The sequence below is a fragment of the Lutra lutra genome, chromosome 1 (genome assembly GCF_902655055.1).
Source record: "Lutra lutra chromosome 1, mLutLut1.2, whole genome shotgun sequence".
NCBI classification, from domain to species: domain Eukaryota; kingdom Metazoa; phylum Chordata; class Mammalia; order Carnivora; family Mustelidae; genus Lutra; species Lutra lutra.
The window spans coordinates 199,485,582-199,509,743 of NC_062278.1; the positions used below are offsets into that span (position 1 = coordinate 199,485,582).

The window sequence follows — 24,162 nt, forward strand, 5'->3', positions numbered from 1 at the left end:
TGGGATGTCTAGAGGATGGGGAGGACTGAGAACAAGAACTGGTCCACTGGGAGGCATGGTTTGGGGGCACACATCCACCAACCGCGTCCCTGCAGGGACGACCACAGGTGTCTGTAAGTGTCCAAAAGTTCCAGTGTCTGGAATCCGGTTTTGCCGAACTTCGCAAGCTTCTCACCTGAGGGCAACCACCTAGATCCACCGGGCAGCACCACACGTCGCATCCGGGTGCGCTGGGTCGCAGCTAGAGGCTGAATCGCGCGCCCCAGTCCCCAATCTACTATACTGGGGCGATGCAGGATGGGCGCGTCTACCCTGTTCTCCAGCCTCTGGGCTTAGGGACCCTCCCCCGGGGTAATAATGGGGAGGAGGTCCTCCCAGAGGTTCCGTGCTGGGGCCGCAGGCCCCCTGCAGACCCAGTGGGAGCGTCCCGGGACCCGCGAGCCAAGGAGTTCAGACCGGGAAGTTGGGGTTCATCCTCCGGAGGGTCGGCGGCTTTGGAAGATCGGCAGGCAGCCGCTGCAGAGTGGACCTCTCTCTTTCAGCAGATGCCTGGGGGATGGGGAGCCCAGAGAAGGGGGCTCGAGCAGGGAGCGTATTCCACCCCCCTGCACCCCAGCCGTGGTACGGCTTTAAAATCCTGTGGAGTTTGTCATAGGCCGGCCTCACCACGCATGCGCATAGGCGAAGTTGAGTTTTTTTCTTTCTTTTCTCCCCCCTTCCCTCTCTCTTTCCAGCCGCCTTTGGTTCTACAACTTAAAAAAAAAATTTTCCCCCCTCTAAGAACAGCAGGGGAAAGAGGAGTCCGGAGAGAGGGAGAGAGAGTGAGGCAGTTGGCTAGGAGGGCCGGGGGTGGGTGGGGGGGGGGTCGCGGTCCCTGCGGCGGGTCAGTCTGGCTGCGGGGCGCAGGATCGCGTGGAAGGTTGCTGCGAGCTCCAAGGCGCCGCCTCCGCCTCCGCCGCCCAGAGTCCGGTTCGGTGCGGCCGCCGCCGAGCGAGCTCCTCCCGCCGCCGCCGCCGCCGCCGCGCGGTGCCCCCGACCGCCCGCCTGCTCGCCCGCTCGCCCCTCGGGCCTCGGCGCCAAACGAGGAGGTGGGCAGCTGCGCCGGCCATGGACCGCCAGAGCTGAAGGGCCGCCGCGGAGCCCCTGGCCCTCGCCCCTCCCCAGCCGCACGCCCGCGGTGCCCTCGCCCCTCTTCGCTCTTCCCCTAGGGAAGGCGGGGGAAAGACGGGGATTAACCCGAAGAGAGAAAGAGGGGAGGGGGGAGCCAGTGTCTCCCCCGGGACAATCGCTCATCGCCCCCGAAACCGCCGCGCAGAGCGTTCGAGGGACGACTTTTACCCATTTTGCGCCCCCTTTTTGCCAAACCCTAAAATGAAAGGACAAAAGTTGGCGCTGACTCTTGTAGTCCGGATGGCGACTTGTGCATTTTCAGCGGCATCTCCCGGAGAAAAAGCCATGCGCGCCTGATTGTTCTGTGGCCCCAAAGCTTCAGTGTGTGGGTGGGTGGGGGGTGGGTGTGTGTCTGTGTGTGTACACAGACGTCCACACACTCACTCGCGGCCACAGGATCAGCGCCTGGAAGCAGACGTTTCGGCCACAGACTTGGAGAGGAGGAGCTGGAGATCAGGAGGCGTGAGCCGCCGGGAGTTTGCAGAATCCGTGGTGTGAATGAACTGGGGGCACCTGGGCGCGCGGATCGCCCCCGCCCCCGCCCCGGGCCAGAGTTGAGTAGTGGGGCATTTTTTTCACCCTCTTGTGAAGAATTTTTTTTTTTTAATTTGTTGTAAAGTCTTTTGCACAATCACGCCCACATTTGGGGTTGGAAAGCCCTAATTACCGCCGTCGCTGATGGACGTTGGAGAGGGAGCGCCTCGCCGAGGAACAGTCGCCTGCACGCCCTCGCCGGACCCGCGGCTCCCTTGCTGCGCGCCGACTCGGCTTTGCCCCTGCTGCCGGCCGGCGGGCTTCGGCGCCCCCTCGGTTCCCGGGCGCATCCCGGCGCTGCTTCGGCTCGGGCCCTCGGACTCGGGCGCCAGTGACCGCTTCGCCACCGATTTCCTGCGCCTGCCGGACGCGCCCAAGAGGAGCCCGAAGCTCTGCGCGGGATCGTCCCCCCAGGCTTAACCCAGCCGCTCCGCTCGGATTCCTCGGCTGCCCTTGCTCTGGTGGCGACTTCCTCCCCGCGGCCGCGTCCCCTCCCCCTCGCCATGAAGGTAGGTGTTCTGTGCGCTGTTGACGCTCGCCACTTTTTTTCTTCACTTTTTTTCTTTTGGAAGTTAACTGACCCCCCTCCCCCGCATACATGCCTCTTCCTATCCTTCCGTTTCTTCTACTGCCTCCAGAAGCTAGAACTCCGGCGTAGCTGGCAGGCACCCCTACCCCTTCGCCCACCCTCGCGCACTGCCTCTGTCTCCCGGGAGACTTCTTGTCCCACCAAAAGTTCTGCAAACCTTTTGGACTTTGGAGGAAAAGTGAGGAAGAGCCAGGGCAGAAGAACTGAGAGCGGTTCACCGAAGACTTTGTTCTTGCCCTAAGAAACATCAGTGTAATTTACTATGTATATTTCAGTAACAGGATAATGATTCAATTCAACAAATATTTACGAAGCGCCCACTGCGCGGGCACCAAGAGGGTGTGTGGCCGGGGCTCGGAAAGGGGAGGAGGACTCCTTGGTTGGGAGACCCGACGGCAGGACTAGGAGCCTACACCCCAGAGCAGTGCACCGCCCCCTCTCCCCTCGTCCTCTGTTGCGGGAGGCCAGGTTGCAGGCTCGTCCGGGCCAGGGAATCTCAGCGCTGCAGGCCCGTGTGCCTTTAAGAGTGCCTAGTGGGGGGCCAGCGCGCACCCCGGCGTGGGAGCCGGGTCGCGTTATTAGCATTATTAGCCGCCACAGGGTGAGCTCCGGCACTTTGCCGGGGTGATGGGGGCGGGGAGTGTTGGCAGTGGTGGCTCTAATCCCGTCCTCTGAGAGAGCGCGCCCTGGCCCCCTGCGCGGAATCTGCCGTGTCCTTTGGAAACATTTGGGCCTCCGCTTTGGGAGAGCGGGAGGGGGGCAGTTTGTGAACTCTTGTTTGTTTTAATTGTCAGTTGTATGTTAAAGCCGAGTCACACACTCCGAGGGTCACCGGGAGTTCACTTTTGCGAAAAGTTAACATTTCTTCCTGCAATAGAACTTGTTATTTTCCAAACAACTTCTCCTCTGTCTGTGCTCCAAGCTTCGATCCTTAATTTCCACTTTTCTTGATCCTCTCCCATTTTACTTTTCTAGAAAACAAGGTTGGGATTAGAATTAAGATGTTTCCTAAAGCAAACAAATTCCTGCTCGCCCTCCCAAAAAAGTTTTAAAAAGAACCCGAAATCTGGAGCCCCCTGGGGCCTTGTTTTACTCTCCAATTCCAGTTTGGCGTCGGGGCCCCTTCTCCTCTCCCGTTTTTAAATGGACAACCCTCTGTTTGGAAGTCCCTTGGAGCCGGGGGTGGGATCGCATCTCCTCAGCCCCTGCCCTCCCGCCAAGATTCGCTGCTGCCCCAGCCTGATATGGAGATTTCGTTTCTAGACAGCCTCTGCCAGGGGAGTTTCGTGGGGGCAAGGCTGAAAGCGCGCAAGTTGTGGAGTCGCCTTGTAAACTGTGTCCGAGTGTGTAGATCCGTGCCCTGTGTGTGGGGAGCGAGGGGAGTAAAGGGTCAGCTGTTCTCCAGTCTTGGGCTTACTAGCGAGCCTTAGTCCCGCCGGGCTCCACAAAGGATGACCCTCCCCCAGGAGGACTGGCCCGAGAGTCCCTGGCCTTTCCCTTTCCCCACCGGAGCGCCCCGGTGCACAACGGGTTAGCATCGCGCGCACCGAGCTCAGCTCTTCCCGCTGCCTTTTCACCCTCGCAGTGCGGTGCCGGCTGCCCCCTGTTGGCTGCCTCGAGGTAGGACGCCTGGGAGTCTGCTCCTTGGGGTGGGCAGTCAGCTGCTCGCCTCTGCCTCCCACCTCGGGCTCCGCTCGTCCTTCCCGACCACCAGGTCCACCTCTCTCTCGAGGGCCCCTCAGAGGCCCCCAGAGAACAAACTGCTCTGCGTAGCCGCCGCAGTACAGATGGGGCCAGGGGTCCGATCCAGCAAACGGGACTTCGGAGACAGGAGGAAGGGTTTACCTCGTCCCCGGGGCGCAGGAACAGGAGCGTCGCCCTAGGAGGCCTAGGGTACGGCCTGGGCGCTCCCACCCCTGCTCTGTGGGGGACAAGTGTTGCTTTCTCTTTCTCGGCCTCAATTTCTTCGTCTATTAAAAACCGGAGTTGAAACTGCCCCTGAAGGGTGGGGGTTCAACTGATCTTTAATTTTCTTTCTCCTTCATTCTGCTCTTCCTCTGGATAAAGTCGAGAGCCTGTGCTTGGAGGTTAACCTGTGTGAAAAGGTGTAAGTGATGTGTGTGTGTGTGAGAGAGAGAGAGAGAGAGAGGAGAGAAAGTATTGAAGTCTGAAGAGACTCGTCCTGGGATGGAAGTGGGGAGACCGGGAACAGCCGGGCTTGGCCACCGCTCTTCCTTTGGAGCCTCCTTGATCTCGGACCTGCTGTTCAGTCCAGAGCCGGGGCAGTCCTTGCACTGATCACTGGGCGCAAGGAGCTCCCTCCACCTTCTCTCTAGGGCTTCCCCCACCCCAAACACACACACAACACACGTAGTGCTGTGGACACAACAAGGCGGTGAGGGGCTGCCTCGATCCCTCTGAGCCCAGGCCAGAGGCTTAGGGGAGCTCTACGTCCTCCTCCGCACCCCCTTTAAAGCGGACCTCCCGGCAGCCTCACCAGGCTCAGGCCCCTTGGCTCCCTCTTCTCTCTGGGCACTTCCTGGGGCAGGGCGTCCCAACTTTGTGGTTGCAGTCTTTTATCTCCCACAATTTTCTGTTTCTTTTAGGAAGAGATCGCAGTGGGGAAAACAAAGTTTATTTCCTACCAAGAGCAGGGATTCTTGGAGTTTCCTATCTTTTTAGCCACCTCGAGCCCAGGTCAAACTTGCTTCTGACTTCTAGCTGGTCTCCCCCTTCATTTCCATTCTCCCAGACTTGGGGGAACCTAGACTCAAAAAACCTAGTGGAAGGGGATGCCCAGACCGAATGAGGTAGCGCCCATGGGTGAGGTTCGAGAATCTTCTTCCTGCCTTTGCAGAATTTCTCTTTAGGGGCCGCAGAGCTGAGGACTTGGGTGCTGGACGCTGGCTCAGACCCGCTCTGTGGCTTGGGAACCTCACCTAACCAGAGTGATGGTTTCCTGTCTCCCACCTCTCATCACCCCCAGCCCGCACCCCAGTGGATAAAGGTGGTTTAGGAACAATGCAGAGGCTTCGGAGGAGAGACAGAATAAGCATCACTGCGTTGAGCTGCTCTGGCTTTGGAAACTGGGGAGCACTAATGTCCTCCCTCCACCTCACCCCTCCCCTGCGCTAGAAACTCTCAAGCGCCCGCGGCCCTCCACCCCATCGCTTGCTAGGAACAGATTCTGAGGACCTTACATAAGCGGGCTTCTCGTGGCTCTGAAAGTGTTCGAAAACATTTAGCCCGTTCTTTAGTAAACTCAGTCTCTGCCCAGAACTTTTGTTTTACCCCCGGTGTGACCGTCTCTGGAGAGGTCTCATTTCGTACTGTCTTTTGGGATCAGATCTCTTGGTAAACAGGCAGGGGTGTTTACCCTTCAGAGTCGATGTATTTATTAGTGAGTTCGCTGTGGGTTCTTTCAGTCCTTCAAACTTGTGGGGCCTTTTTTTGGGTTGCACGGGGATTGGAGCGGGAAGAGGGCCAAGTGTTTCCGGGCAAGCACGCGGGGTTAAGTGGAGATGCGACTCTCAGGGCTCTCCTGGCTGTTCCCCTTTGGGACACCTCTGGCCTACCCCTAATCTGGAGCTGGGGAGACCCGAGTTTCAGAGACCCAGTGACCCACTCCCAGTTAGGAATGGGCGGACTCTCCCTAGGGTCATCGGGCCCAAAGTCGGTTCGGTTGTGTGGCTTCGCCTCTAACAAAGAGATCCGCTGTAATCCGCCGAATCTGTTATCAATTTCTCTGCTGCCCGCGCCCCGCCCCGCGTGCCCCGCCCGTCGGGAAGCTCGGAAAGTGCGCGCGGCCAGCAGCCATCTCCGCCCGCGTCTCGGAAGCACGTCGGTGCGTGTGTGTCTATTGAACGCGTTTGAGTGTGTGAATGTGCATGGGTGTGTTGTGAGTGTGTGTGTGCGTGCGCGGCCTTGGCCGCGGAGGGGTGGGGGGAGTCGATTTTGCAGCCTGGGCCGCGCGCGAAGGCAGACCTCGCAGCCCACCCCCTCCCCTGGAGGAAACTTGACACTTCGGACGGGGGTGGGGAGCGAGACCGAGCCTTCTCTATCTTCAGCTGGGGAAACCCCAGGTTTCTGTTCTCCGGGATGCGCCCCTAGCTTTGCCGCGTTTGGAGAATGAGTGGGCCAAGGGCTCAGAGCCCTGGTTAGCGGGCTTGGGGGACCACATAAGCGTTTCCTCTTGGAGAAGCCCCGAGCTGTCTGGTCAAAAGGACGGCGGGCACAGAAAAGCTGTGGCACGCTCCTGGGCCCCCTCGCTTTTCCAAGGCTGCCTAGGTCCCCTCTGTCCCTTTGACGGCGCACTTTCCAGGCCCTTCGGCCGCCTGGAAAAGGCTCACCTTTCCTTTCCCGAGGAAGGGGCTCCCTCCGGGCTGCCGGCGGTGCAGCGCAGCCGGGTTACACTTAACAGAAACGTAAAAGGGGATTTTGGGAACCCGCTCCTCCCGCCCACACGGGCCACTGTCTCGCGCCCCCGCCGCCTACAGGTGGACAAGTCACCAGTGGGGGGTGGGGGAACGGCCGCGAAAGCTCCCAGGGCCGCCCCCTGCCCCCGAAATTCTTCACAACGGGAACCTTCGCCGCCGGGGCCCTCTCTGCTGCCTGGAATCCAGGGGCTCAGCCGAGGCGTGGGAGCCGGCGCATCTCTGGCCCCGCCGAGGGCTCACTCGCACCCACGGTGGCCTCGCCCTGCACTTTCACCGTTCGGGACTTCCCGAACCGAGTCTGAATTGGGCTGGAGGGTGGCCGGAGGTGTTCTAAGGCCAGGCTCATAGGGCCGTGGTGGCGAAGTGGCCGACAAGCCCAGACCAAGACCAAAGAAAACTGGAGTCCCCCTTGGTTTCCTTTCCTCTTTCTCCGTGGCAGCTGTCAGGAGTGGGGACCGAAGGGGGACAGGAGAAAGAGTGAAATGAAAAATCAGAATTTGTGGGAGGGCAGGGAAGGGATCCTCTCCCAGGACAGACCCCCTATTTGCCTCAGGGGTGCTATCCCTTCTCCTCTTCTCGGGGGTGCGCAGAGTGGCAAGAGGAGGCCGCAGGCAGGGGAGGGGGCACTGTTTTCCTGTTTCCTGGGTTGAGAGAGCAGGTCTCTCTCCCCGTTATCCCCAGTGCCCCCCATCTCCTCCCCACTCCAATCTAGTTGAACAGTGTCCTAAGGAAACCCAGGATGCCCTCCCCCCGCCCCCCCTGGAAGTGGCTTCCCCCAAAGCGGCCTGTAAACTGATTAGGAAACATACGCTGTTAATTCCGAACTGCATTTCCCAGCTGGGCACTCTCGCGCACGCGGCTCCCCGGGGCCTCGCCCCCCACCCCCTGCCCTTCCCTCCCGCGTCCTGCCCCCACCCCCACCCCCACCCCCGCGCCGGCCACCCCGCCTCCTCCGCAGCCGCCGGCGGCGTGCTCCACTAGCCTTCGCGCTCCTCTCGCCCATGGAATTAATTCCGGCTCCACTTGTTGCTCGGCCCAGGTCGGAGAGCGGACGAGGGTGGCTGCGGGTTCCCGAGTGAATTCCCGAGGAGGGACCCAGCACAGCGCGGACTAGAGGGGAGCGAGGGGGTGCGGGAAGCGAACGAGCAGGAAAGAGGCAGCGCTTGGCACCGGGGCTTTGACTCAACAGCATTGAGACATGTTTGTAATCGCTGGCGTGCCCCGCACGCAGGATCCCAGCGAAATCAGATTTCCTGGTGAGGTTGCGTGGGTGGATTAATTTGGAAAAAGAAACGGCCTATATCTTGCCATCAAAAAACTCACGGAGGAGAAGCGCAGTCAATCAACAGTAAACTTAAGAGACCCCGGATGCTTCCGTTGTTTAAACTTGTATGCTTGAAAATTATCTGAGAGGCAATAAACATCTGCTCCTTTCTTCCCTCTCCAGAAGTCGATTGGAATATTAAACCCAGGAGTTGCTTTGGGGACGGCTGGAAGTGCGATGTCTTCCAAGTTCTTCCTAATGGCTTTGGCCATATTTTTCTCCTTCGCCCAGGTTGTAATAGAAGCCAATTCTTGGTGGTAAGTTCCTTCTAAGTACATATTCTTTGTTTGATTTTCTTTTTTCTAAGATTCGTGGGTACGATGCTGCAGTATTTAAAGCTGAATCGTGAGTCTGAGTGCCTTTATGTGATACATATGTGTATAATATATTTTGTGTGTATATCTGGAAATCAGAATTTTCTTCTAACTTGTTAATATCGTCAAGCTTAATCTTTAGCTCCGTAGGGAATGGGACCCTATAAATCTACCCCCTTTTTCTGTGAGGCCCTTGTTCAGATGTCTGCTTGTAGTACATCATGTAATAAAAGGGCACCAAAATTCACTTCTCTAATAATTGTAAGCCTATCTATAAAATTTACTTTTGCCACCTCTAGGTAGTAAAAGCGAGTTCCAGCTTTTATTTTCTGTCACTCGAGGTTATTAACCTTCAGGGTCTGAGGCAGGCAGAGTGTTCTAGGAAGACAGCTGCACTCCAAGTGGGGAAGTACTGGGGCTAGAAATTTGATCAAAAGGAGGTGAACATGAAGTAGTCAAATGTCCTTAAACGAGCGTTTCTCTCTGGTTAGGGGCCTTGTAGATAGACTGCAGTGTATCCAAAGGATTATTTTTGACGGAGTTCTGGATATTTTTTCCCTTTAAATGAACAGCATTTCTTCTGACTGTCAAACATGACTTGTGTTCACTGGATACCCTGTCTTGGGTCTTTTACAATCACTTAAGGGGCCCTTTTAAAATGTCCAGAAACTGGTGAATTTTCTTCAGTCTCTCTACTTGTGTCCCAATTCTTTCAACCAGTCAGAAGGAGCTCCTCTCTCCTCTTCCCCGTGTCTAATTTTGTCTGCTTTCACATGCATACGTTTTCAAGGCAGATCCGTCCAATTTGTGGGGCAAAGGGAGTCCCCTTTCTCTTATATCAGAGGCCCGTCCCCCGAACCGCCATCTCCCCCATTTCGGAAATGTGGGTTCAGGTAGATGGCAACCGGGGCAAGGAAGGGAGTGAAAACCTAACTGAGGAGCCAGATGGCGGGGTGGGGATTGTACAATACCTCCGTTTTCTGAGCGCAGTTTAAACAGAGAAGTTTTATGAAGCCTTTCTCCTACTTTGTCATGAGGACAAGCAGGAGAGAAAAAGCATCTGTGTGCTGAAAACTCTGTCTCGCTGACATGCTTTCAGGGGGCCTACCTCGAGAGTTCACGTAAATCTTGAATGCACATCTCCCCCCACCCCTTCTAGGTCGCTAGGTATGAATAACCCTGTTCAGATGTCAGAAGTATATATCATAGGAGCACAGCCTCTCTGCAGCCAGCTGGCAGGACTTTCTCAAGGACAGAAGAAACTGTGCCACTTGTACCAAGACCACATGCAGTACATCGGAGAAGGCGCGAAGACGGGCATCAAAGAGTGCCAGTATCAGTTCCGGCATCGGCGTTGGAACTGCAGCACCGTGGACAACACCTCTGTGTTCGGCCGGGTCATGCAGATAGGTAGGACACTGTGCAACAGCTGGTTAAATGCAGATTAAGCCCTCTCCTGCAGACGGGCTTCCACCAGCACTTAGGAGCTTGCTAAGGAGGGAGTCTTCCAGCTGGATGAGCGCAGGGTGGGGGGCAGTCTTCCAGAATCTTCCTCACTACTGCGCCTGGCCTTAATTCCTGTTCCCACACCTTGATGATAATAAGTCTGGGGGCTTCTTTAGTTAAATCAGAAGGGAAGCATCAGAGACACCTTCGTTTTTCTGAACACTGCACTTTTTTCTAAAATGCCTTCTGTTTGGAAGAGAAGCAGAACGCTTATTTCAGTTTCTCAAAAGGAGGTGAGGAAAGATGAGTCATTTATATCCTTTTAAACTTCAAAACTCTTTTAACGGTTAGAAGTCTCTTAAGCCACAATTCAAATGGCCCACGCATCAAACTAAATACTGTCATCTTTCGAATGCTGGCTACGTTGGGAGCGAATAAGGTTTTAATTTTCCTAATATAGATGTTTCCTGAGGCTATAGAGATATATATGTTAAAAGCTTTATTTTTAGGCCCAGAAAGAATTTTAATTAGAAGTGGTCCCATTTACATTGTGATTTTGGCTATTGACATACAAGCACATGCTTCGGATCCCAACCTAGAGACTTAAAAAAAAGTCTTAAATGTATTGCTCACAGTCAGATTCTTTAGGTTAAACGTATCCTTGAACTTGGTAGTGCATGCAGGGAGGAGGTGGCGTTAAAATGGGGCCAAAGGCAAAGAATTTGGAAACTCTGTCTGCTTCTGGTTTGGTTTAATAGCATAGGATACTATCTGACAGATGGGATCCTGTGTGTGTTTTCTAGTGTGAATATTTTAGGTCCTTTTAGTATTATGCAAACAAGCCCTTATAATTAATATGACCGCGGTGATTCCTAAAATAAGAAGCCATTTATCAAAGCAATTAACTGTTTAGACGGACTGAAGATAAAAAAAAGTTGGCTTAATATCCGTCACGGATGGATAAAATGCTTTTATAAAAACCCTGAAAAGTGCATTCATTGAGAACAAAAAAGAGTTGTCAGTGGATGTTTGAGCCAAGAAGCCAAGCGACTTCATATACTAAAATAATACAGGACTGGAAGCCATTCCTCTGATTGAATGGCAAAATGGTCTGCAACTCTCAGCCTGCAGTTTCATAGGGCTTTGTCCTTCCTGTTAATGATTAAAATGTGCTAATGTGCATACTGGGATCCGAATTCAGGAGTTAAGCGGCAGGAACACAGGAGCCTGCCCTGAACGTGGAGTGCCCTGTATAGTAAACTGGGGTGGTGGAGATTCCCTTCTGCATTGCCTTGTTGTGAGCAAGCTCACAACGTATCAGAATGGTAAGTTGTCAGCTTTCCCTTCTCACGTTGGCCTTATGTATTCCCCCTACACTGCCTCCCTGTCAAACTCTGGGAGCACTTTTCTGCGTGTATATGAGTTTGCTCAAGCCATACATTTTTGATGGGTAACCAGGAAGCAAAACAGCCATTGGAATGGTTTTTCTGTGTCATCACTGGAACAGGCCTTTGATTTAAGATCCTCTCCTCTTCTTCCTATGTAGCCTGTGTTGGGCCAAAACGTTCAGAATAAGTTATCATTTGCTAAGTGGATATGAGTTCTGCTGGAGATTTATTTAAAATGTGGTCCAAGATTCAAAGAGCCTGCCTCCTCAGGGAACAAGCAGAACCTTTGGTACAAAGGCTTATAGTTAATTGTCCCTTGCAAATACCCTGTCTGGTCCTCAGCTGTGTGGTACTCCCATCTGGGTTGGTAGCGAGTGGGTGGGAATCGAACTTCCTCCTGGGGCACCCTGCTAAGATACTAGCGTCAAGTTTACCCACGTCCTGGGCATCTGAGAGCCCACCCCATCCTCCTTTGCCAAAAGTCCCCCAGGTTCCTGGGGTCTTATGGCAGGAAGCTGCTGCTGGGCTTCCGGAGGAATAGGGGCCCTCTCTTCTATTTATTTAAAAAAGAGATGGAGGGAAGAAAAACCAGAATAGATTTTTGTGGAAGGGGAACATGGACCCAACCCTAACAGTGGGAAATTTACTTGGCTTTCACTTTCTTATTTATGAGTCTGTTTGAAGAGAAGGAGCTAAGGGAAAATTTAAGGCACCTTTGATGTTGCAAGGGGTGTGTGTGTATGTACTCACTCCAGAGCACTAAGTACAACCAGGGACATGGGGAGCAATCCGTGAGAATCTGACCCTGTGATGGGGCCAGTGTCTGAGAAACTCAGGCTGCCACTTCCATCCCTCTTTGACTCATTTTTCTAGGGTGCTAGTTGCCTGGGAGGCGCTGTATACAATTGGCCAGTGAAGGGCCCACTCCTCATTTCGGAAACTTTCTCATTTTTCATCACGCTATCCTTTCCTTCAGCTTTTGTCTCCGTCTCTTCTTTGTCTCCACACTGTGAAAAGATACATAAGAAAGGCTCCATTTTTAAGGGGTGTGAGGGTCTGAAGAGAGGTAGATTTCACAGGGAGGGAACCCGAACTGAACCCGCAGTGTTCCATCTGGGATAGCTGTGTCCATAGCCTATTAGCCAAAGAGCACTTTTCAAACTGACATTTTTCCTTGCAGTGACCAATGAGCTAAAGAGATTCTGACCAGGTTTGGGTGCCAGGGCAAAAAAAAAAAAAAAAAAAAAAAAAAAAGGAAATGCTCAAGGTAGACCCATGAAAAAAGCAGCATTATTGTGTTTTGTACGAAAGCCCTTTTATGCGCTGTCTCCTGGAAAGACAGTACCTCATGTTCTTCTATCTCCACAGGACTCTTTATCTCTCTTCTTCTAGCGGCTGCCTTACTCTACAGATCTCCCATCTGGGGCCACAAATTTTTCTGTACTATCAGTATTAATCCTCAAATAACTCCCCAGAATCTGTCTGCTCTCCTCCTTTCTCTCCACTCCCTGATGTGCCCTGCCTCTCTCATCTGAGTTAGATACACGGAACACCCCTTAGGAACTTTCTGTATCCTCCTGCCAACCACCAACACGCTCCTCAAATTATTCATTTTTTTCAAATTGTGGGAGGGAAGGTCTGTGGTAGCTGGGAACCTTCGCTATTCCTGGAAGGAGGAATCACACATGTCTGTGGATTGAGTGTAGAGATCGAGTCCCGAAGAGGGCAGCCTGTGGGATCCTGGAATGATATAGCTGTCCTCCTCAGACGGACCCTTCTGGTTGGGGTGGAGTCCTGTTGTCAGCTGTTCTGCTGCTATTACCCCCCCCCCCCCCACCACCACCAAAGATTGTTAGGAAGCTCTTTAAGTGTCAGAAAAACTTACTCTGGTACAGGGATTTCAGCACCAAAAGTGGCCTTTTTTTCTGCCCAGGCATCTAGTTAAATACTTATTTTATAGTTGAAGAAAGTGAGCCCCCTACCTCCCAGTACACCCCCTCAGCCCCAGCTTCAGCGGGCAAAGCGTTAACCCTTTCTCTCTGGTACCACATTTCTATTAAGTGGCTTCTTGTTACACGTAGAAACGTCTCCATGTACAAGTGGGAGTTGAGGTAGTCTATGATCGCCTCCACTTTCCTCCCAATGAATGGGACTTCTCTATCAGTGTTGTACAGGGTTTCAGGAAGAGGAAGACTTTTCCTTTCCCCTCAGATTGTGGTTTCTTCCTTCTTGCTATTTATTCTAATGCTCTGAGGCTAAGGCTGTGGGTGGGGGGGTTGGTTTGCAGAAGTAGCATAAATGATAGCAGGCTGTTAGAAGTAGACCTCCATCTTCTGGAAGGAGAAGTATCAGGCCCATCAGCTTGGGATTGAAGAAGGGGCAACTTTCACTCTAATACTCTAGGAACAGGTTTAGAAATGTCCTCTGGGGATGTCAAGAGCCTGAGACAGGCACCCTGTGCCTCCTGATGGAACAGGGGGAGCCGGGCCCCCCGGAGTAGGGCTGCTGCAGCCTCTGGGTTCCAGGGCCAGAGACTTTCAGAGGCTCTAAGCCTAGCAAATTCTGTGCTCCCGCCTGAGGTAACTCAAGATGAAAATGACACCAGACCTTAACATAAGCGTAAGGAGGTCTCCCCACGTTCTGTTCTCCCTCAATGACTTCTTTCACGTGCGTTTTGGGAAGTAAGTTTCCAGGATTTTCAGGGGCTGGAGGGAAAACCAGTCCAGCGCTGCCTGAGCGCAGTGGCCGCTTCAGTGTCAAGAGTAAAGGTGTCAGGGGTCTGCTGCTCCTGTCACTTGCCGCGGCCGCGTGTTGGGCGGTTGTCCTGCCTCCTCCCCTGGGGGTGGGGGCCGGCCCCGGGGGTGTGGGTGTTAGGGCTGGGGCGCCCCCGGCCCCTCTGTCCAGGGCCGCTGGGTGGGTGGGGTGGGTGGGGCTCCCCGGGCCCTCGGAGCCCGGCCGCCGGCAGGCGCCGGGTGACCCCCGCGTCCCGCCCGCAGGCAGCCGCGAGACGGCCTTCACGTACGCGGTGAGCGCCGCGGGGGTGGTGAACGCCATGAGCCGCGCGTGCCGCGAGGGCGAGCTGTCCACCTGCGGCTGCAGCCGCGCCGCGCGCCCCAAGGACCTGCCGCGGGACTGGCTGTGGGGCGGCTGCGGGGACAACATCGACTACGGCTACCGCTTCGCCAAGGAGTTCGTGGACGCGCGCGAGCGGGAGCGCATCCACGCCAAGGGCTCGTACGAGAGCGCGCGCATCCTCATGAACTTGCACAACAACGAGGCCGGCCGCAGGGTGAGTCCCCCCCGCCCCCGCCCCCAGCCCGCCACGCCCCCCCACCCCCCCCCACCCCCGCCGCCCGCTCCCGTCCCGCTGGGGTCCCCAGGCTCGGCCGCTGACCCTCCGGCCCTCGGTGCCGCCCTGCACCGCCCTCCAGGTGTACCTGCTCCTCGGTCGCTCTCCCGGCATCCAGCCCCTTCTTTCCCTTTCTGACTCTGCCCCTCGCTGCTCCCCTGTCCGCCTCCTTCCCTTCTTCCCTCCCCACCTACACCCAGGCCCCTCTGGAGAGGGGTGCACGCCCCAGAAAGGCCTCCTGGAGGTGAATCATCCCGCCCTGGCCCCCTCCAGCAAAGGTGCTTCTGCAGTCGCAGTCGCCGGAGAAAAAAAAAGAGCTTTCTCTGCCTTTTTAATTAGTCCCCAGGGCCATTGGCCAGCCCAGCTCAGAAATAAAAATGTGAATAAAGCTCTCCCTCCTCCTTGGAACATGTTTGTGGTTGGGCTTAAATTTGGGAGAGGGAGTTCTTTATCCCGGGAGGTGCCCAGTGGAGAAAGCCCTCAGCTCAGCTTCCAGGACTTGGCTTTTCCCTCACTTGCTTTCTCCTTGCCTCTCCTCATGGCATTAGATAGCAGGCCTGACGGATTGAGGGTTTTATTTTGTTTTGTTCTGTTTAAAAGGTTTTTCTAGGAAAAAGACGGCATTTTTAGGAGTGTGGACTTTTATAGGTCTGCCCATCAGGCCACTCGAGGGTGGTTCTGGATAGAAGAGAGAGCCACTCAGAAGGGCCCAGAGAGACCAGCTTTGCAAGCCCTCACCAGCCTTCTGGGTCCACTCTTTCCTTCCCCTGGTGGGACGCTTCTCCACAACAGTTAAAAAGACCCTTTTTTTCCTGCGGTTAAACACATGGCACTTTATGGCTGCTTTAAAATGAAGGGGTGAAACTTTCCTTAACTTTGGCGGCATTGAAAACCAGGGTCATTATTTTTTCACAGAACCCAAGGTAGGTGCCAGGAACTTTCTGGTCAGAGATTTCACTCTTCTGTATTTTGGGGTGAGGAAAAGGGAAGATAATCACAGAGTAAAATATAGAGGACTGGGAGGAGTCTTAGAACCCTCTAACCACACACCCTCATTTTTAAAGCTTGGGAAACTGAGGCCCTAGAGAACCACTTCATGGCCATGGGGGAAAAATTGATGGATTGAGATACAAGCCCAGGCACGTTTTTATTAAACTCATGCGTCACAGCTCAGGGGGTAAAGGGCTATCGATTGCAGAATTAAAGAAGTCTAGGTTAAGACCCAGTTCTGTTCCTTCCCATGTATGAGTCTCAGTTTCCTCATTTGCACATCTTTTGGAAGGTCATGGCATGAACTATCGCGTGGGATTATATGAGGACTAAGTGGGATCATACAGGGGTAGGTTCATACGAAGTTACCAGTGCTTCACTCTCTCTGACCCGTAAAACAATAGCTTCACAGGGTTCAGTCCAAGGGCTGAGTTTAGCATCCGCCTTTAGTGAGTGCTTGATAAATCATAACTTAATTGTTAGATGTTATGAAATGGGGAACAGAGAAGTCAAAGATTATCTAGATAATTCCAGCTAACCTAGCTTCTCACATTGATGTTAAAAATGTGGAGGTGCTCAGAAAGGACTAAACTCCGTAGATTTTTGCCTGTGGTGCTGTAAGGGGTCACTTTACAGTTTCAGAGCTTCTTTCTCAAGCCTCCCATTGCTGTCTCTCCCCTCTGGAGCTGACCAAGGCCACATCATGGGCATGTCAGCCCCACTCCCTGTGGGAGCCCATAAAGCTTGCCCCTGTCTTCACAGGGGGCACATCCCAGTACTCTGAGCAAACAGCAGTGCCCAGGGCCTCAGACCAGACGCACCTCCAAGAGAGAGATGTGGTTGACTCTTCCGGGCCTATTGTGCCCATATTGGGTACTTTCATCCATGGAGGGGACTTCTTTGACTTCTCTCATGAAGAGAAACGATCAGAGGCTTAGCAACCAAGAAGAGAAGGTCAAGGGATTTCCAAGTGGAAAGAGGAGGTTTTGGGGAGTTGGAAAAGCACCTTTAATATTAGAATGTCATTTACCATCTACATTTTTAAATAGAGAGTGAGTTCTTTTGGTAGGTTTTATAAGTGGAGCAGTGAGCTGCGCTTGGATCCTGGCAGATGAGGTTGCAGAGAAGACAGTTTTCCTCCAGGACAGTGGGGTAAGGGAGGAAGAGATTTGGACCCTGTGCCAGGAAATCATATTAGAATCGCCTGGGGGGCATTAGCTTTTTATTTTCCTCAAAGGGGAGCAAAGGTTAAATACATTTGCAAAACTTTTCTACACCTTAGCTGAGTGCCTGAATCTCTTTTGCCAAGGGAGTACATTTTGCCCTCTGGCCCCCCTTTTAAAAAAAGCCCTTTATGAATCCTTAGAGGATGAAGGGAGCTGTTCTGGGTGTAAGGCGCCTTCTAGCTCCCTCCAGCCTCCAGGTTCTTGACAGGCTTCCTGCAGCTTGCCGGCACCACTCCAACTGTGAAGGGTGACTGGCACCGGAGCTGTGAGCAGTGGGGACTATAAATAGGCAGCCACCGCCTCCCAGACTGCTGGGCACGGTGCTGTGAGGCCAGGACAGTGGACGCTGCTACTGGGAGGCCAAGGTGACCCAGTGAGAGCCCAGGACCAGCACCCGGATGCCTTGGGCTCATCACCCTGGAGAAAGAGCAGATTCACTGATTGCATCCCATATGCCATGTAACACTTTCCTTGCATCCCCTCATTTTATCCTTACAACAATATTGCAAGGTTTGTACCATTACAGTTCCCCTTCCCAGATAGAAAGAGGAGGCTCTGAGAGGTACAGCCAGTTGCCTCAATGCCAGGGCACAGTTAGGGCAAAGCTCACATCTGCCTAGGTCCGGTGTGGGTGCTCTTTCTTAGACAGTGTGGGGAAGGGTTAGGAACTGTGCAGGACACAGGAGTGAGAATGCCTGAGATCCAGACCTGGTTCCCCACATTCCAGCTGTGTGGCCTGTGCGGAACACTTACCCTCTCTGTGCCCTGTACCATCATCTAATCCATTATAATGTTATTTGGGAGGCTTTAATGAGATAAATAGTATAAAGTCTCTGATGATAGTGCCTGGGACACTAATAATAATAGTGACTGAGATTTGAACGCTGATCACACGGGGCTGCCCCTGCACCCCGCCCTCCTACTTAGCAGCTGGGTGCCCATGGGCAAGTCACTGAGCATGAGCTTGGAGCCCAACCACCTGGGTTCAAATCCTGGCAGCCCTCCCTTCCTGGGTAACTCTATGGAGCTCACTTTTCCTCTCTGTGAGATGGGTCAGATACTAGCCTTGCCCTCATAGGCTGGCAGAGGGGATTTAACCAGGTGAGGAAAGCAGGAATTATGGATAGTCTCTGGGATCAGTGTTCAAGACATTTTCCTTGGGGAAAAAGGAAGCAACTGGAGTGTTTTCCTGTTACCATTTAAAAGCTGGTTGTTGCTTCCGGTGAGGTATACTAATGAGAGGCTAAGAGCCCATTTATTTTGTAGATTTTTTTAAAGAAGGCAACACCTGGGCGCCAGGGTGGCTCAGTGGGTTAATCCTCTGCCTTCCAATCGGGTCATGGTCTTAGGGTCCTGGGATCGAGCCCCACATCGGGTTCTCTGCACAGCGGGGAGACTGCCCCCCCCCCCCCCCCGCCTCTCTGCCTACTTGTGATCTCTCTGTTACATGAAGAAATAAAAAATCTTAAAAAAAAAAAAAAAAGAAGAAGGCAACACCTGCCTTCTGGTAGCACAGGAGGAGAAGGAGGAACTAGGCCGGGCCCTGGGGGAGCTGGTGGCTACTGCTCCCTGGGGGGAAAATGACGGGGGGAGCTTTGGGAACACACCCCTTCGCCGCTGTGCTCTAGGCTCCTCTGCGAGTGGGTGCGCTGACTGTCCTCTCTCCCCACAGACGGTGTACAACCTGGCCGATGTGGCCTGCAAGTGCCACGGGGTGTCGGGCTCCTGTAGCCTCAAGACGTGCTGGCTGCAGCTGGCCGACTTCCGCAAGGTGGGCGACGCCCTGAAGGAGAAGTACGACAGCGCCGCGGCCATGCGCCTCAACAGCCGAGGCAAGCTGGTGCAGGTCAACAGCCGCTTCAACTCGCCCACCACGCAGGACCTGGTCTACATCGACCCCAGCCCCGACTACTGCGTGCGCAACGAGAGCACGGGCTCGCTGGGCACGCAGGGCCGCCTGTGCAACAAGACGTCGGAGGGCATGGACGGCTGCGAGCTCATGTGCTGCGGCCGCGGCTACGACCAGTTCAAGACCGTGCAGACGGAGCGCTGCCACTGCAAGTTCCACTGGTGCTGCTACGTCAAGTGCAAGAAATGCACGGAGATCGTGGACCAGTTCGTGTGCAAATAGCGGGTGCCCGCTGCCCGCGCGTCACCCAGCCCTGCTCCCGGACCCACTTATTTATAGAACGTACAGTGATTCTGGTTTCTCTTTTAATATTGTTTTATTCCCCCCCTCCCCCCAGCATTGCAACCGGAAGCATTTTTTTTCTGTTCCCATCTAAGAACTCTGTGGTTTATTATTAATATTATAATTATTATTTGACAATAATGGGGGGGTGGGAACCAAGACAAATATTTATTTTGTGCATCTTTGGAAAGGTAAGACAAGACTTCTTTTGATGGTATAGGATGAGGGGAGATTACAAGTACCCTTAGTTGTGTGCACATCTAGAAGGGAAAGGAAAGATGTTTTCTTTTTCTCAACTGTGGGGTCAAATATAGGACAGGTAGCAACCAGCTGGAAGGGGGTGGTACAGCTCTATGCATGATTCAGCTTCTGTGACCAAAATGGATTGTCAGTGCTCTAGGGAACGAGGAAGGGTCTTGAGAGAAACAAACACGAAATGAGACCCACCCCTTCCCTAGGGGCTGCCAGTTGGAAACATTTTCAAACTGGTAATTTAAAAAGTAACAGCAAAAATCTCTCATCCCTCCAAGATGTATCATTTGTCTCCTTTTCCTCAAATGTTCAATCTGCACAGGGTTCTGTACCAGTAGCTACTGAAACTTGGGGAACAGGCAGGAAAGCTCCAGAAGTTAAAAGCCTTAAAAAAAACCCATATCAAGATCCTGATCTGACGCTGTTACAGGAATTAGGTTATCAGATTGGAAAAGGATCCCCGAATGATTCTGGGTACTAGCCTTTTCGTTTGGAGAGAGGTGGGGAGGTTGGCCTGAATAAAAAAAAAAAAACAACAACAAAAAAACTACACTGTAATTTTCTTAGGGATGCTTGGTTAATAAATGATAATGATGAAAATAATAAACGAATTCCATTCACAGATCCTCAGCCCAAACAACAGGGTAACTGAACTGGGTGCAGATCAGCCCTGCCCCAGAGCGGAAATCCTGCGTGAGGGGGAAACCGTGACATCGGCCCTCCCGCTCAACCCCAGGTCCTCTCTGATTCCTCTTGGCCTTGGTTTGATGTGATGCTGGCCAAAAGGCAGCTCCAGTAGGTCCCTTTGATTGTGGGACAGGAAATGAAACATGACAAGCTCCACTTGGGAAACGGTTTGCTACTTAGGGAATTTTTTCCCCCTCAAACTTTTATTTTTGAGGAGCAGTCGTTTTATAGGTTTTAATGACCTTACACGGCTAATGGAGTTCCCAGAGGTGTTGCAAGCGTTTCACTCTTGTGATCCTGCGTGTCAACTATCCACTCCAGCTTTTCCTATTATACTGCAGGTGTACCTTAAGGCTGTTCCTAGTGTACTTGAACAGTTGCATTTATAAGGGGGGGGGTGTGGTTTAATGGTGCCTGATATCTCAAAAGTTTTTTGTACATAACATATATATATGCACACACACATCTATATATAAATATATCTCAGTGCAGCCAGTTACTTACAGTTTATTCTGAGGTGATTTCTCCGTCTAGAGCATTGTTACTCTTCATTGCAATCCAATGGGGATTTTTCCAAAAGTTTTCCAGGTTGAGCTTGGGCTGCGGCCCTGATGCGATCGATCACACCTGGAGGGAGCATCACAAAACAGCCTTGTTTCTGAGGAATCTGGAAGGTCTTACTGCGAAATGCATGTTGGTTTGAAAATTCCTTTTATCAGCCTTGCGCCAACCCCTTCTCTCCAACCTCCATCTCTGTACACTTTCCTGAAAGGGCATTATTCGTTTGCCATGGATGTGGAAATGAAGAGAGATTCAAAACTCAGAAGCATTGTCCACGTTTGTGTTGCCGCGGTTCAATTTGCGGAGTGGAAACTGGTGCCTAATAGCACCTGTTTGAGTCCATAAGGAAAATTAAGCTCATGGCATACATAGCTAATTAGAAAAAAAATTTTTTTTCTTTAAAGCAAAGGACACCTCTTTCCTAAAAGTGCCATCAAATGTGTTCTTATTTCAGACTTATGCTATTTTATAAATTTGGAAAGACACCCATCTCCTGCAACCCTTCTAGGCTCAGTGACCTTCACAATGACCTCCGCCACCTGTGGCTCTTTAATTTATTGCACGAAGATATTCTCGTCCCCTCAGTTGCAGTGAATTGCAAGCAAAAGATCTTGAAATTATAAAGCACTAATTAGTTTAAAATGTCACTTTTTTGGTTTTTATTATACAAAAACCATGAAGTAATTTTTTTATTTGCTAAACCAGATTTTGTTCCTTTTTAGTGATTCATGTTTATGAAGAGAGTTGAGTTTAACAATCCTAGTTTTTAAAAGAAACTATTTAATGTAAGATATTCTACTTGTCATTCAGATATTATGTATATCTTCTATGGCCTTTATTCTGTACTTCTAATGTACATATTTCTGTCTTGCGTGATTTGTATATTTCACTGGTTTAAAAAACAAACATCGAAAGGCTTATGCCAAATGGAAGATAGAATATAAAAATAAAACGTTACTTGTATATTGGTAAGTGGTTTCAATTGTCTTTCAGATACTTCATGTGGAAGTTTTTTTTGAGAAACCATGAGGGATAGTTTAGAATGACTACACATCAGAATAATAGAAGAGTACAGAGTTTTACCAAAGCCAAACTTTGGAAGCTTCAAAAGATTTCTATATGTAATGGAACAAAAGGGGAATTCTCTTTCCTATATATGTTCCTCAAGAAAAAAAAAGAAAAGTCAAGCAGATGGCTTAAAGCTGGTTATAGGATCGCTCACATTCTTTGAGCATTATGCATGTAACTTAATTGTTTTAGAGCGTGTTGCTGTTGTAACATCTCGGAGAAGAATGCAGAAGGCACATGCTTTTATCCATAACCAGTATTTTCACCCAAAAGTTTGTGTTTACCACCGCCTCTGTTGCACCTCTCTGTTTGAAGTTACTAGGGACGGAGCGCCTTTGAAAGTAGTTCTATGAAAAGCAAGTCTCAGTCTGCAGAGGATGGAACTCATGGGAAACTAAAGGTTCGTTGTGTTAAGTGCAATTAATAATTCTCGTACTTTCTGAAAACGTACCCCGCAATCTGGCCAGCGCCGCACAGATGGATATGTTAGCCCTTTGCTTTTTTCTTTCCGGATAACCTTGTAACATATTGAAACCTTTTAAGGATGCCAAGAATGCATTATTCCACAAAAAAACAGTAGACCAACATATAGAGTGTTTAAAATAGCATTTCTGGGTAAATTCAAACGCTTGTGGTTCTAGGACTCACATCTGTTTCAGTTTTTCCTCAGTTGTATATTGACCAGTGTTCTTTATTGCAAAAACATATACTTCACTTAGGAACGTCAGCATATTTTCCCTTCTCATCCTGGAGTGCATTCAAGATCTTCCCAATACAGGGAAATTAACAAAAAATTTATATATGGGCAGCGGCAAACAGAGTCATGTTCAAAATAGTAATTATGGGCTCAAGGAAAAGGAAAACTGTTTTAAGTTTCAGTCCGGTTTATCTGTTTGGTTCTTCGAGCTGCTGACCTCCTGAGACTGGTTTATTAGCCTCCCTGAAACCCTTTTCTCCTATGATTTTGCCAATACCAGTTTTCAATTTGTTTTTGCAAAAACGTTATTCAAGCCACCGGAATTATCAAATGTGATACCGTAGTAGGATAAGGGCTCCAAATGAGAGGCTGGTAGTGACTGGCTCCAAGAGGTCATTAGCAAAAACTGTCCCCAAAGACTGAGTGGTGCATAATATAGATGGAGAAAGATAGAAAAGGTACTTATAACTTGAAGCCTATATGTAATGCAGATACACACCAAGGCACAGGTTGAAGATACCGCATTATCACTGTAAAGTATACTTTTAAAATATTTATTTTTTTAAAGTATTTTTTAGCCTCCTTTCTCTCTATGGAATGGGGAAAACCAGAGGTCATGTTTTGAAAGGAAGATGATGAAATGAGTTTTTAATACAGGAAACATTTGGCAGTGTAGGAATTAAAACTTAGGAAATGCATCTTCTAATTTACCTGTTTGCACAAACTTTACACTTAAACCTGATGATTGGATGATATTTTATTTTAGTGCAACATCATCTTGTTAGCCAACTTTAAAAAATGGATGTAGAATGATTAAAGGTTGGTATGATTTTTTTTAATGCAAATAATGTATCGATTTGAATATAGAAGATTTCATTCAAATGCTGTCTCAGTGTTTCAAAAGCAGAAAAGAAACAAGGAAAATTACCACTTAGATCAGTTTTATATACAATGTACAATTTGCTGGGCTAGACATGAGATAAAGATTATTTATTTTTGTTCATACCTTGTACTTTTCTATTAAAATCATTTTATGAAATCGGTGCAGTCACGTGTGTGTTTAGCAGAGATGGTGTCCGTGGCCATCAGAGTTGCACGCGGGCACAGAGCATGATGATGGCTTAGGGTATCCAGGAAAAGAAACTTCGTTTCACGCATGTGTGTGATAGTTTGGTTGAAATTTGAGGGTTCACTTTGTATTTTAACGCTCATTTTTGTTTTGCCTGTTCTTAATTCATTCTGCTGCTGCTGCTCACCTAGAAGTGTCATGTTAGGACATTATTACTTATCGTCGGAGGTGAGCGCAGTGACATGGGATTATGGCAAAATTCCAGGGCAAGAGAAGGAAGACTAGGATTTGAGGAGAGAGCGAAAATAGTGTTCAAAATAAAGAGACTGGATCACCTGAAACATTCTGCTGGTTGCTTTTCCATGCGGCACGGCTGTGAGCCGTGTGTTCAAAACCTTAGCACTGTTGGCTTTTGGGGCTGGGTGAATTCTTTATTGCGGTAGTCTCTCCTGTGTGATGGGGGTTTAGCTAGCATCCCTGGCCTCTAATCACTAGATGCCGGCAGGAACCCCTCTCCCCCGCCCCATAATTCATGACAACCAAAATGTCTCCAGACATTGCAGAATGTGCCCCAGGGAGCAAAATCACCCCCAGTTGAGAACCACAGCTTTAGTTGGAGGGACTGACGTCCCGAGCACTTGAGGAGTATAGTATGATGGGGGACTGTTCACTCACTTACCTGAATTGACTCATGAGTCAGACAAGTCCCTTGCAAGTTTTCCTGAGTAGAAATGGAGATGCAGCCTCTTCCATAGGGCAGCCTGGCTTAGCCATTAAGAACATAGATTGTTTGGATTTCAGATCCTGGTACCAACGTTTGCTGTGTTACCTCGGGGAATTTGTATAACTTCTCTGTGTCCCTGACCCCTTA

The 24,162-nt window shown here is 51.1% G+C and overlaps 1 protein-coding gene across 2 annotated transcripts; it reads left to right on the plus strand.

Moving 5' to 3' along the window:
• The first annotated feature begins 726 nt into the window (after positions 1-726).
• WNT5A (Wnt family member 5A) lies at positions 727-23,261 on the plus strand. 2 transcript variants are annotated; one of them, XM_047691689.1, is made up of 5 exons: positions 727-2,213; positions 8,177-8,310; positions 9,527-9,777; positions 14,198-14,490; positions 18,439-23,261. In XM_047691689.1, the coding sequence occupies exons 1-5, from the start codon at positions 2,208-2,210 to the stop codon at positions 18,895-18,897; spliced, it is 1,143 nt and encodes a 380-aa protein (XP_047547645.1). In that variant the 5' UTR covers positions 727-2,207; the 3' UTR covers positions 18,898-23,261. The 2 variants fall into 2 exon arrangements, with proteins under 2 accessions (XP_047547645.1, XP_047547652.1); XM_047691696.1 differs by lacking the exon at positions 727-2,213 and adding an exon at positions 7,699-7,768.
• Positions 23,262-24,162: the final 901 nt, after the last annotated feature.

Bases quoted from the DNA above. Each gene is read 5' to 3' on its own strand.
- WNT5A (XM_047691689.1), top strand. The intron at 8,311-9,526 runs GTAAGTTCCTTC...CACCCCTTCTAG, and splicing joins ATAGAAGCCAATTCTTGGTG to GTCGCTAGGTATGAATAACC. The intron at 9,778-14,197 runs GTAGGACACTGT...TCCCGCCCGCAG, and splicing joins CGGCCGGGTCATGCAGATAG to GCAGCCGCGAGACGGCCTTC.